This window comes from Neovison vison, chromosome 1 (genome assembly GCF_020171115.1).
Source record: "Neovison vison isolate M4711 chromosome 1, ASM_NN_V1, whole genome shotgun sequence".
Lineage (NCBI taxonomy): Eukaryota > Metazoa > Chordata > Mammalia > Carnivora > Mustelidae > Neogale > Neogale vison.
Genome location: NC_058091.1, coordinates 228,767,102 through 228,779,486, shown reverse-complemented (window position 1 = coordinate 228,779,486; position 12,385 = coordinate 228,767,102). Strand labels below are relative to the sequence as shown.

General features: G+C 40.1%; 1 protein-coding gene across 2 annotated transcripts in view; it reads left to right on the top strand.

Annotated features, from left to right (window-relative positions):
- Positions 1 to 10,503: 10,503 nt before the first annotated feature.
- Positions 10,504 to 12,385, top strand: part of RAB3C (RAB3C, member RAS oncogene family) — a 301,793-nt gene continuing 299,911 nt past the window's right edge. Inside the window, exon 1 of one of the 2 annotated variants that reach the window (XM_044224378.1) lies at positions 10,504 to 10,862. In XM_044224378.1, coding sequence (XP_044080313.1) covers positions 10,845 to 10,862 — 18 coding nt within the window. In that variant the 5' untranslated portion in view covers positions 10,504 to 10,844. Of the gene's footprint in view, positions 10,863 to 11,487; positions 11,688 to 12,385 lie in introns of those variants that run through there. The other variant, XM_044224370.1, reaches the window with a different exon arrangement.

Sequence of the window (12,385 nt, the reverse complement as noted above, 5' to 3'; positions counted from 1 at the left end):
AGATAGAATGATATTGACAAAATGCCTACCATAGTATGGGTCTTGAAGAAAGGTTAGCTATCAATAATATCATATTCATGTTAGAAAAAAAAAGCATCATTTCCTTCTTACTGAGTTGGAATGCATTTATTTACTTTTTTAAAATTTTTTATTAACATGTAATGTATTATTAGCCCCAGGGGTACAGGTCTGTGAATCGTCAGGTTTACACACTTCACAGCACTCACCATAGAACATACCCTCCCCAATATCCATAACCCAACCACCCTCTCCCTACCCTTCTCCCTGCAGCAACTCTGTTTGTTTTGTGAGATTAAGAGTCTCTTATGGTTAGTCTCCCTCATGATCCCATCTTGTTTCATTTTTTCCCTTCCCTACCCCCGAAACCCCCCACTTTTCCTCTCAAATTCCTCATATCAGGGAGATCATATAATAATTGTCTTTTTCTGATTGACTTATTTTGCTCAGCATAATACCCTCTAGTTCCATCTACATCACTGCAAATGGCAAGGTTTCATTTTTTTGATGGCTGCATAGTATTCCATTGTATATATCTACCACCTCTTCTTTATCCATTCATCTGTTGATGGACCTCTAGGTTCATTCCATAGTTTGGCTATTGTGGACATTGCTCTTATAAACATTTGGGTACACCTGCCCCTTCGGATCATTACATTTGTAACTTTAGGGTAAATACCCAGTAGTGAGATTGCTGGATCAAAGGGTAGCTCTATTTTCAACTTTTTAAGGAACCTCCATGCTGTTTTCCAGAGTGGCTGCCCCACCTTGCATTCCCACCAACGATGTAGGAGGGGTCCCCCTTTCTCCGCATCCTTGCCAGCATCTGTCATTTCGTGACTTGTTAATTTTAGCCATTTTGACTGGTGTGAGGTGGTATCTCATTGTGGTTTTAATTTGTATTTCTCTGATGCCAAGCGATGTGGAGCACTTTTTCATGTGTCTGTTGGCCATCTGGAGGTCCTCTTTCCAGAAGTGTCTGTTCATGTCCTCTGCCCATTTCTTGATTGGATTATTTGTTCTTTGGGTGTTGAGTTTGATAAGTTCTTTCTAGATTTTGGATACTAATCCTTTATCTGATATGTCGTTTCCAAAAGCTTCTCCCATTCTGTCAGTTGTCTTTTGGTTTTGTTGACAGTTTCCTTTGCTGTGCAAAAGCTTTTGATCTTGATGAAGTCCCAGTAGTTCATCTTTGCCCTTGCTTTCCTTGCCTTTGGCGATGTCTCTAGGAAGAAGTTTCTGTGGCTGAGGTCGAAGAGGTTGCTGCCTGTGATCTTCTCAAGGATTTTGATGGATTCCTTTCTCACATTGAGGTCTTTCATCCATTTTGAGTCTATTTTTGTGTGTGGTGTAAGGAAATGGTCCAGTTTCATTTTTCTGCATGTGGCTGTCCAATTTCACAATGCCATTGGTTGAAGAGGCTGTCTTTTTTCCATTGGACATTCTTTCCTGCTTTGTCAAAGATTAGTTGACCATAGAGTTGAGGGTCTATTTCTGGGCTCTCTATTCTGTTCCATTGATCTGTGGGTCTGTTTTTGTGCCAGTACCATACTGTCTTGATGATGACAGCTTTGTAATAGAGCTTGATGTCTGGAATTTTGATGCCACCAACTTTGGTTTTCCTTTTCAACATTCCTCTGGCTATTTGAGGTCTTTTCTGGTTCCATATAAACTTTAGGATTACTTGTTCCATTTCTTTGAAAAAAACTGATGGTATTTTGACAGGGATTGCATTAAATGTGTAGATTTCTTTGGGTAGCAGAGACATTTTCACAATATTTGTTCTTCCAATCCATGAGCATGGAACATTTTTCCATTTCGTTGTGTCTCCCTCAATTTCTTCATGAGTACTTTATAGTTTTCTGAGTACAGATTCTTTGCCTCTATGGTTAGGTTTATCCCTAGGTATCTTATGGCTTTGGGTGCAGTTGTAAATGGGGCTGACTCCTTAATTTCTCTTTCTTCTGTCTTGCTGTTGGTGTATAGAAATGCAACTGATTTCAGTGCATCAATTTGTTATCCTGACACTCTACTGAATTCCTGTACAAGTTCTAGCAGATTTGGAGTGGAGTCTTTTGGGTTTTCCACAGAAAGTATCATATCATCTGCAGAGAGTGATAGTTTGACTTCTTCTTTGCCCATTTGGATGCCTTTAATTTCTTTTTGTTGTCTGATTGCTGAGGCTAGGAATTCTAGTACTATGTTGAATAGCAGTGGTGATCATGGACATCCCTGCCATGCTCCTGACCTTAGCGGAAAAGCTCTCAGATGTTCCCCATTGAGAATGATATTCACTGTGGGATTTTTTCATAGATGGCTTTGATGATATTGAGGTATGTACCCTGTATCCCTACACTGTGAAGAGTTTTGATCAAGAGATGTTGCTATACTTTGTCAAATGCTTTTTCTGCATCTATTGAGAGAATCATATGATTTTTGTTCTTTCTTTCATTACGTTTTGTATCACATGGATTGATTTGCGGATGTTGTACCAACCTTGCAGGCCAGGAATAAATCCCACTTGGTTGTGGTGAATAATCCTTTTAATATACTTTTGGATCCTATTGGCTAGTATTTTGTTGAGAATTTTTGCATCTGTGTTCATCAAGGATATTGGTCTCTAATTTTCTTTTTTGATGGGGTCTTTTTCTGGTTTTAGGATCAAGTTAATTCTGGCCTCATAAAATGAGTTTGGAAGTTTTCCTTCCATTTCTATATTTTGGGACAGTTTCAGGAGAATAGGTATTAATTCTTCTTTAAATGTTTAGTATAGTTCTCGCGGGAAGCCGTCTGGCCCTGGGCTCTTGTCTTTTGGGAGATTTTTGATGACTGCTTCAGTCTCCTTACTGGTTATGGGTTTCTTCAGGTTTCCCATTTTTTTCTGGTTCATTTTGCTAGTTTATATGTCTCTAGAAATCCATTTCTTCCAGATTGTCAAATTTGCTGGCATATAGTTGTGTTCTTATAATTGTTTGTATTTCTTTGATGTTGGTTATGGTCTCTCCTCTTTCATTCCTGATTTTATTTATTTGGGTCCTTTCTCTTTTCATTTTGATAAGTCTGGCCAGGGACTTATCAATTTTATTAATTCTTTCAAAGCACCATCTCCTAATTTCATTGATTTGTTCTACTGGGTTTTTTTGTTGTTGCTGTTGTTTTGGTTTTTTTGTTTGTTTGTTTGTTTCTATTTCATTGATTTCTGCTCTGATCTTTATTATTTCTCTTCTCCTGCTGGGTTTAGGCTTTCTTTTGATGTTCTTTCTGCAGCTCCATTAGGTGTAGGGTTAGGTTGTGTACCTGAGACCTTTCTTGTTTCTTGAGAAAGGTTTGTATTGCTACATATTTTCCTCTCAGGACTGCCTTTGCTGGGTCCCACAGATTTTGAACCACTGTGTTTTCATTATCATTGTTTCCATGAATTTTTTCAATTCTTCTTTAATTTCCTGATTGACCCATTCATTCCTTAGTAGGATGCTTTTTAGCTTCCATATATTTGCTTTCTTTCCAACTTTCCTCTTGTGATTGAGTTCTAGCTTCAGAGCATTGTGGTCTGAAAATATGCAAGGAATGATCCCAGTCTTTTGGTACCAGCTGAGACCTGATTTGTGACCCAGGATGGGATCTATTCTGGAGAATGTTCCATGTGCACTTGAGAAGAATGTGAATTCTGTTGCTTTGGGATGGAATGTTCTGAATATATCTGTTATGTCCATCTGGTCCAGTGTGTCATTTAAGGCCTTTATTTCCGTGTTGATCTTTTGCTTGGATGATCTGTCCATTTCAGTGAGGAGGGGGTATTAAAGCCCCCTACTATTATTGTATTATTGTCCTGTGTTTCTTTGATTTTGTTATTAATTGGTTTATATAATTGGCTGCTCCCATGTTAGGGGCATAGATATTTAAAATTGTTAGATCTTCTTGTTAGACAGACACTTTGAGTATGATATAGTGTCCTTCCTCATCTCTTATTATATTCTTTGGCTTAAAATCTAATTGATCTGATACAAGGATTGTCACCCCAGCTTTCTTTTGATGTCCATTACCATGATAAATTGTTTTCCACCCCCTCACTTTAAATCTGGAGATGTCTTTGGGTCTAAAATGAGTTTCTTGTGCACAGCATATTGATGGGTTTTGTTTTTTTATCCATTCTGATGCCCTGTGTGTTTTGATTGGGGTATTTAGCCCATTTACATTCATGGTAACTATTGAGAGATATGAATTTAATGCCATTGTATTGCCTGTAAGATGTCTGTTACTGTATATTGTCCCTGTTCCTTTCTGATCTACTACTTTTAGGTTCTCTCTTTGCTTAGAGGACCCCTTTCAATATGTCCTGTAGGGCTGTTTTGGTGTTTACAAATTCTTTTAGTTTTTGTTTGTCCTGGAAGCTTTTTATCTCTCCTTCTATTTTCAATGATGGCCTAGCTGGATATAGTTATCTTGGTTGCATGTTTTTCTCATTTAGTGCTCTGAATATATCATGCCAGTTCTTTCTGGCCTACCAGGTTTCTGTGGACAAGTCTGCTGGCAATCTAATATTTTTACCATTGTATGTTACAGACTTCTTGTCCCAAGCTGCTTTCAGGATTTTCTCTTTGTCTCTAAGACTTGTAAGTTTTACTTTTTTTTTTTTTACTTTTTTTTTTTTTTACATATTTTTATTGATTTTTGAGGGGGGTTCTCTGTGCCTGCTGGATTTTGATGCTTGTTCCCTTTCCCATATTAGGGAAACTCTCTACAATAATTTGCTCCAATATACCTTTTGCCCCCCGCCTTTCTTCTTCTTCTGGAATCCCAGTTATTCTAATATTGTTTCTTCTTATGGTATCACTTATTCCTCGAATTCTTCCCTTGTGGTCCAGTAGTTGTTTTTCTCTCTTTTGCTCAGCTTCTTTATTCTCTATCATTTGGTCTTCTATATCACTAATTCTCTCTTCTGCCTCATTTATCCTAGCAGTAAGAGCCTCCATTGTTTAATTGCACCTCATTAATAGCATTTTTTATTTCTGCTTGGTTAGATTTTAGTTCTTTTATTTCTCCAGAAAGAGCTTTTATTTCTCCAGATAGGTTTCTCTAATATCTTCCATGCCTTTTTAAAGCCCAGATAGCACCTTGTGAATCATCATTCTGAACTCTAGATCTGACATATTACCAATGTCCATATTGACTAGGTCCCTAGCCTTCAGTACTGCCTCTTGTTCTTTTTGTGTGTGTGTGTGTGTTGAGTTCTTCCACCTTGTCATTTTAACCAGATAAGAATACATGAACTAGAGAATAAAATACTAAAGAGGTGGCAGAGACTCCAGAGAAATGTATGCCAACCAAATCAGATGAGACCCAAAATTGGTGGGAGAAGAAAGGTAGTTAAAAGAAGTTTAAAAAAATTTTTTTAATTTAAAAAAATATATTTATATTAGACTGTTGAATAGAATAAAGCCACCCTCCTGATTTTGGGTGTATTTTGGTCCCTTAGAAGAAACTACCTCCCAAAATTTTAAAGAAAGAAAAACTTATATCTATACAAAAATAAAGTTAAACACAATGAAGGGATGGAATATGATGGAAGATGAAAATTTTAAAAAAATCCTTAAAAAGTAATTGATAAGTCAGTGGAAAAAGAGAAAAAACAAATTGGACAGAATTTACTCAGGCTGGAGACTAGAACAAAGCCCTGTGCTAGATTTAGGGTATATTTTGATCTATTAGAAGAAATTATATCCCAAAAATTTTTTAGAAGAAAAAACCCTATATGTATATAAAAAATAAAATTAGATAGATACAAAGAAGGATAAAATGTGACTATAATAATGGAGGCTTAAAAAGATTTTTTGTAGAAAGCTATTGTTAAGATAAACTAGTTTAAGGGGTGCCTGGGTGGCTTAGTGGGTTAAGCCGCTGCCTTCGGCTCAGGTCATGATCCCAGGATCCTGGGATCGAGCCCCGCATCGGGCTCTCTGCTCTGCAGGGAGCCTGCTTCCTCCTCTCTCTCTGCCTGCCTCTCTGCCTTCTTGTGATCTCTGTCAGATAAATAAAGAAAAAATCTTTAAAAAAAAAAAAAAGATAAACTAGTTTAAAATTATTGAAGGAGGAAAGAGGAAAAGTTAAAAAAAGTTAGAATAAGAAAAAAATTAAATTAAAAAAAATTAATTAACTTTTCCAGACTAAAGAATCATGGGGAGAAAGCCATGAATTCCATGCTTTGCTTTCCCCTCCTCTGGAATTCCGCTGTTCTCCTTGATCAGTGAGCTTGGTCTTGACTGGATGTTCTTGCTGATCTTCTGTGGGAGGGGCCTGTTGGTGATTCCTAAATGTCTTTGCCCGAGGCAGAATTGCACTGCCCTTGCCCGGGGCCGGGCTAAGTAATCTGCATGGGTCCCCTCTTGGGAGCTTTTGTTCCCTGTCCACTTTCCATACCGCTTGAAGGATGGGAATGAAAATGGCGGCCTCCCAATTTCGGTCCCCACTCCTCAGTGCACTCAGAGAAAAGCGCTCAATCCCTCCTGTCTCCCTGGTCTCCAGCTGCACTTGGGCACACCCAGCCTGTGACTGATCATTTCTGTCCCTGGCACATAGCCCCATTTGGAGTCTCCAAACCTAGCAGTTTCCTGCCTCCAGAGAAGGAAGGTGAGTCTCCCCGCATCTGCCACTTGTGGGGTCCCTGCTCAAAGAGCAGTGGTCTGACTGTGCCGCAGATCATGGTTTAAGTTAACCCCAAGCTGAGAGCTCACTCCTCAGCTCCGTCTCCATAGTCTGCTTCCCCACTCTGATACTTGGGAGCTCTGCTACACTCAGATACCCTTGATCCTCTGTCACCCCTTGGGACCTGAGACTGCACTGTCCCCGTGAGGGCTCCACCCCTGCTTTTAGCCTCTGGAGTGATATCCCTCAGTGGAGCAGACTTTTAAAAGTTCGATAGTTCTGTTAGAATGCCTGTTTTGTTCTCTGCAGCTCCACTACAGGAGCTGGCACCTCCCCCCGCAGCCCCTGCAGTCTTTCTGTCTCTTTGGATTCATTTCTCCACACGTCCTACCTTTCAGAAAGTGGTTGATTTTCTGTTTCTAGAATTGCTCCTCTTCTTCTCTTTGATCTCCTATTGGGTTCTGAATGGTTAGGTAACTATCTAACTGAACTCCTGCAACTTGATGTCATCTCAGTCTCCTATTCCTCTGCTATCTTAGCTCCTCTATTCATTTATTTACTTTTTAAAGCACCTTACTTACATTGATTATTTGTGAGGTTTAAAACATCATGAGCAAGAATGAGTTAAAAATGATTTTCCCTTTTAATTAAAAAGAATCAATAACATCATGGTGATGTATAATTTCTTCCTAAGCGAACACAAGACAATCAATAGCATTTCTTGATACAGATGCTGCACGAAATTGAAATCAAAGCCAATCCTAACACAGTCAGTTAGACAAAGGTAACATGGCTCAGGCCAGAAAAACTTCCTGCTTGACTGGGAATGGTCCTAGAAATAACTAGGATTAGACATCCTTGTAGGATGTCTTGTAGGGATGTCTAATCCTAGTTATTTCTTCTTGGGGCCTCAGGGCCTTTGAGACTCCTCTATATTTCAGTATGGGGAGGTGATTATGTTACATATTCCTTGACATTCACTGGTGGCCCTTTTGGCTTCTATTAACTATATTCTGCCTTTTAAAGTCTTTTTAATATCAACTCTTAATCCCAGATTCACATGTAAATGAAGAAGGTTTCCCTCTTTCACTGTTTCCCCAATAAGGGCCAGAATATTTTGGGGGGGTCTGGGTGGCTCAGTCAGTTAAACCTCTGCCTTGGGCTCAGGTCACGATTTTAGGGTTTTGGTAATGAGCCTCACATCTGCTTCTCCCTCTCCCTCTGCCCTTTACCCCTGCTTCTGCTCTCTCTCTCTCTCTTTCTCAAATAAATAAAGTGCTTTAAAAAAAAAAGCCAGGATATTCTAACTTTTAGGTTATCGATTGATTTTAAGGGTTTGATTATTGTTAAATTACACACATCCCTGGAAATTGGTAAATTTTAAATAATTAGACATTCACATTTCAGTAAAATGGCAAGTGAAAAAGCAGCAAACTTTACTTTATAGTCCCCTGATACTTTGTGGTTAAGACTACCAGCTATCTCCCAATACCTGTTCTTCCTTTCTTTTGTGATGAAATTCCTGATTTTCAACTAGGCAAATGTTCACCCAGAATGGGGGTCACATTTCTCAGCCTTTGCCTTGCAGTTAGGTATGATCACAAGATTAAGTTCTAGGCATGATGATCTAAGAGCCGTGGTGTATTTAACGGAATGGGGGAATGCTTGTCATCCTCCTTCTTGCTGGGTACAATGTAGATGCGAGAACTGGAGTGTCAGCAGTCATCTGGTGATCTTGAGAATGAAACTCATAGATGGTGGTTTGATTTTAAACAAAGCTGAAGTACTCTTGCTTCGACTTTAGGGAGATAATCAGCTCTAGTCCACTTTTGTTTGTTTAGTTAATCCCTGAATAGTTCTTTCTTTCTTTCTTTCTTTCTTTCTTTTTTTTAAAGATTTTATTTATTTATTTGACAGACAGAGATCACAAGCAGGCAGAGAGGCAGGCAGAGAGAGAGGAGGAAGCAGGCTTCCTGCTGAGCAGAGAGCCCGATGCGGGGCTCGATCCCAGGACCCTGAGATCATGACCTGAGCTGAAGGCAGAGGCTTAACCCACTGAGCCACCCAGGCGCCCCTCTTTTAATTCCCCCTACCCACTTAAATATACACGATTAAAATATGAAAAACAGGATGGAATTAAGTTCCCCAAAACTTTTGCAACTCTTGTTTTTTTCACAACTCGATTTTCATGGATTCTCTCACAAATAAAAGACATACTAGGAAACTGAGAAAGATTTCATTTTTAGAAAATGTTAAGAAGGCATGAACTTCTCAAAGAATAGTAAATCTAACACATCATTTGGAACATTTAAATATGTTCTATGATAACAGACTCTGAATTCTGAGAATTTTAGAAAGTAGTGATAGTATATTACAGGAAATTCTTCTGAAGAAAGTAGCTGTACATATTTTTATTATTAAATTCCAAATAAGTATATAAGTGTCATTATTTTTTTGGCACTCTCTTTGGCAAAAATATACAGAGCTGTACCCTTAAATTAATCTTTTTAAAAAAGTACAGAAGTCTTAACTTCTAATTAGTGCTTCAATGAAACATAGTGATACTAGGTTCCCTTTACCTTTTGTTATTAATTAATTTAAGTGAAATTGCTCTAACCATCACATAACTTCAACTATGCATAGAACATTTTAAATTTTATTTTCTGAGAAGTTGTAAAAACTATTTACCTAGGCCATATCATATTCCTTTCTCAGTGACCACAAAATTATCAAACAGATCTTAGATTTATTAAGAAAAACAGAATACAAAACCAAAACCAAATAAAACTAAAGTTAATGAGGTATTTTGAACCCAGGAGGTTCCCAGTATATCGTTGTTGCATTATGAGTCAGTCTGTGAAATTTTTGAACATTTCTTACATACAAATTCTTTTAAGGTAGTCTTTCTCGAATGGAAATTGCTGGAGTATTTGTTTAAAATGCTAATTCCTGGACTTCTCATCACAAATAGTGAATCAGAGTCCTTATGCATATCTTGAGAATATGAATTTTAAATACCTAACCCCAAGAGATTTTAAAGCACATTTGAGTTTCAGAACCTCTGTTCCATTGTTTTGTGTAATGCAAAGAAGTTTCAAGCTGATTCAGATTATTATTCACATGCCTCTGAGCCAATATCAGGTTGATTCTTTTTCCATTCTGCCTCCAATAATAATCATTTGTTTTTCTTTTTTTCTTTATTTTATATATTTTTAATGTATCTTTTTATAGTATATTTTATATATCTTTTATATATCTTTTTTATAGATATATATTTTTATATATTTTTTCTTTAAATTTCTTTTCAGCATAACAGAATTCATTGTTTTTGCACCACACCCAGTGCTCCATGCAATATGTGCCCTCCTTAATACCCTCCAACTGGCTCCCCCAACCTTCCACCCCCTCTCCCGCCCCTTCAAAACCCTCAGATTGTTTTTCAGAGTCCATAGTCTCTCATGGTTCACCTCCCCTTCCAATTTCCCTCAACTCTGGATCTCATGCAAAAGTCAGGAATCATTACTGGACTGATTAACTTCTTAAAGGGAGAGGGGTGTCCCTAGATAGGTACAGAGAACATGGATAGCACATATCTGAGTCAAATTAGGGCGAAAATCAGTATGACAAAAGTAAGGTTAGATTTCAAAACCATTTTTGAACGCATCCGGAATGAGTACCTTTGTAACGCAAGGAGTAACTGCATTAAAGAAAGAACAGGATAACTTAATAGAGGTCTCCTATCTCATTCTGTGACGGTGCTTCTAGGCTCTGGTGATGAATGTGTTCATTTTATGTGACTTTCTTTGGGTAAATAACCCAGTGCCCTATCAGCTCTCCAGCCCGCGGCCAGCAGCGCTTGTGTGTGTGCTCTAATGACGGTAGAAGGTGTTTGGGGGAGGGCCTCGGGGAAGGGCTGCCCAACGCAATCGCGCCCCTGGCACTTGCTAAGAGATTCTCAGCCTTTTCTCCGCAGCTGGCACTTGAAGACTCCACGCTTTCCCTCCAGAGGAAAGAACCCATCTATCTAAATCAGCTGTTTTCTCCGCGTCCCTCGTTTCTCTCTCCGCCAGCCGCCACCCCCACCCCTTCCATTGTTTTGTGCGTTTAGCTCAGCTTCCTGTGTAAGACCCTAACCTCATTTGTAGGAGCCGGCGTTACTGAGAATTTCGGATCCTCGAGTTGCAATGGAGCTGTACGGAAAGGTGAGCCGAAAGGAGTTCCTCCTGCATGCTCTGCGCGAAATGTCGCTTTGACGGACTTTGGGGTGTGTGTGTGTGTGTGTGTGTGTGTGTGCGCGCGCGCGCGCCTTGTCAATGCAATTGTGCGAGTGAACTACTTTCTTTCTGTGTGTGCTATTCATCATCTTTCTTTCCCGTGTTTGTTGAGTGAGATTGTAAAACCACCCCACTCTGCTTATAGATATATGTAAACTTTCCCGTTTCGGGATAAGGAGGTGTAGGGCGGAGAGTCCCAGAACGCAGCTCCGGTTTTTCTTGTATCGGGAATTAGCACAAGGTAGTCCGTTTCCTAACCAGAAAATCACAGTCTAGCCACGGAAGTCTGTGAGTAGAAAGGGAAAATTCCCCGCTGATACGAGCTGGAGTCACTTTCTCCTGAGCCTCGCTAAGAAATTGGCTGGAAAGGTCCTAGCGGTCACAACCAAGAGCTATTCCAAGGGAGGCGAAGGGAGGCTCCGCGGCCAAGTCTGACTGGAGGAGCAGCCTCTTTAAATGCTTGCTTGCCGGGAGTTGTAGTTCAAGGCTCGCGGATTTGCGAGAAAAGCTCCGCGCGTTAAGACTACAAGTCCCAGGAGCGCGCGGGGACTCCCGACCAGTACGCGTGTGCGGCGCCAAGGAGGGGACAGCTCCGGTGCTGATGTTGGAGCCGGCTAGTGAACCCCAAGAGTGCAGAGTGTGGAACGTGGAGCGCGCGGGCTGTACATGCTTGACCCAGCGCCCTCGCCAGTGCTGTCTTAACCAGAGAGAAAGGACATTTTGAGAACAATGAGACACGAAGCTCCCATGCAGGTGGGTCTATACAGAAAGTATGGCTTCAGGAGGAATTGAGACAGATGCTTTCTTCTCTCTCCAAGCACAAATTGTGCTCGACCGCAGGGAAGGTCTAGGTTCTGACTCGGTCTTGGGGACACCGTTGGGTTCTCTTCGGGACTGTGATTGGGTTGTCTTGATGAGGAATAGAAGTATTTAATATCTTCCCAGGCTCCGCAGGGAGGATGTGAATGTCCGTCTAAAATGTAAACCCGAGCAAACAAAAGTCAGGGGAACAGGCGGTCTGGTATTGCCATTGATCTTCCCTCCTGGCTGGCCTGGTTTGTGATCCCGGTGCAAATGCAATGATTGCAGGTTTGGGATTGCGAGCTCTCTATAGGAGTCGGGATGGAGCGAATTCCACTTGGTTAAGGGCGCGTTAAGAAAGGCTAAGACAATGTTAGGGTCCCCAAAGTCTCTTGTCTTCAATTAGGGTCCTAGTAGTATGGGGGAGAATAATACACACATGCCAAAGGCACGGCAGCCTTTAATCTCTATCCACAAAACTAGTTTACTCTGCGTTTTGGAGACCCCCCTCTGAGGTATCCTGAGTGGTGTGCCCATTTGTTGTACGTTCCGATTCCCCATTCAGTTAGGTTTGGTTACTTCGACTTTGGTGGAAAGATGCCTCTGCCTAAGCAACATTTTGTTTTAGGCAGATTTTGTTTTTAAGTAAA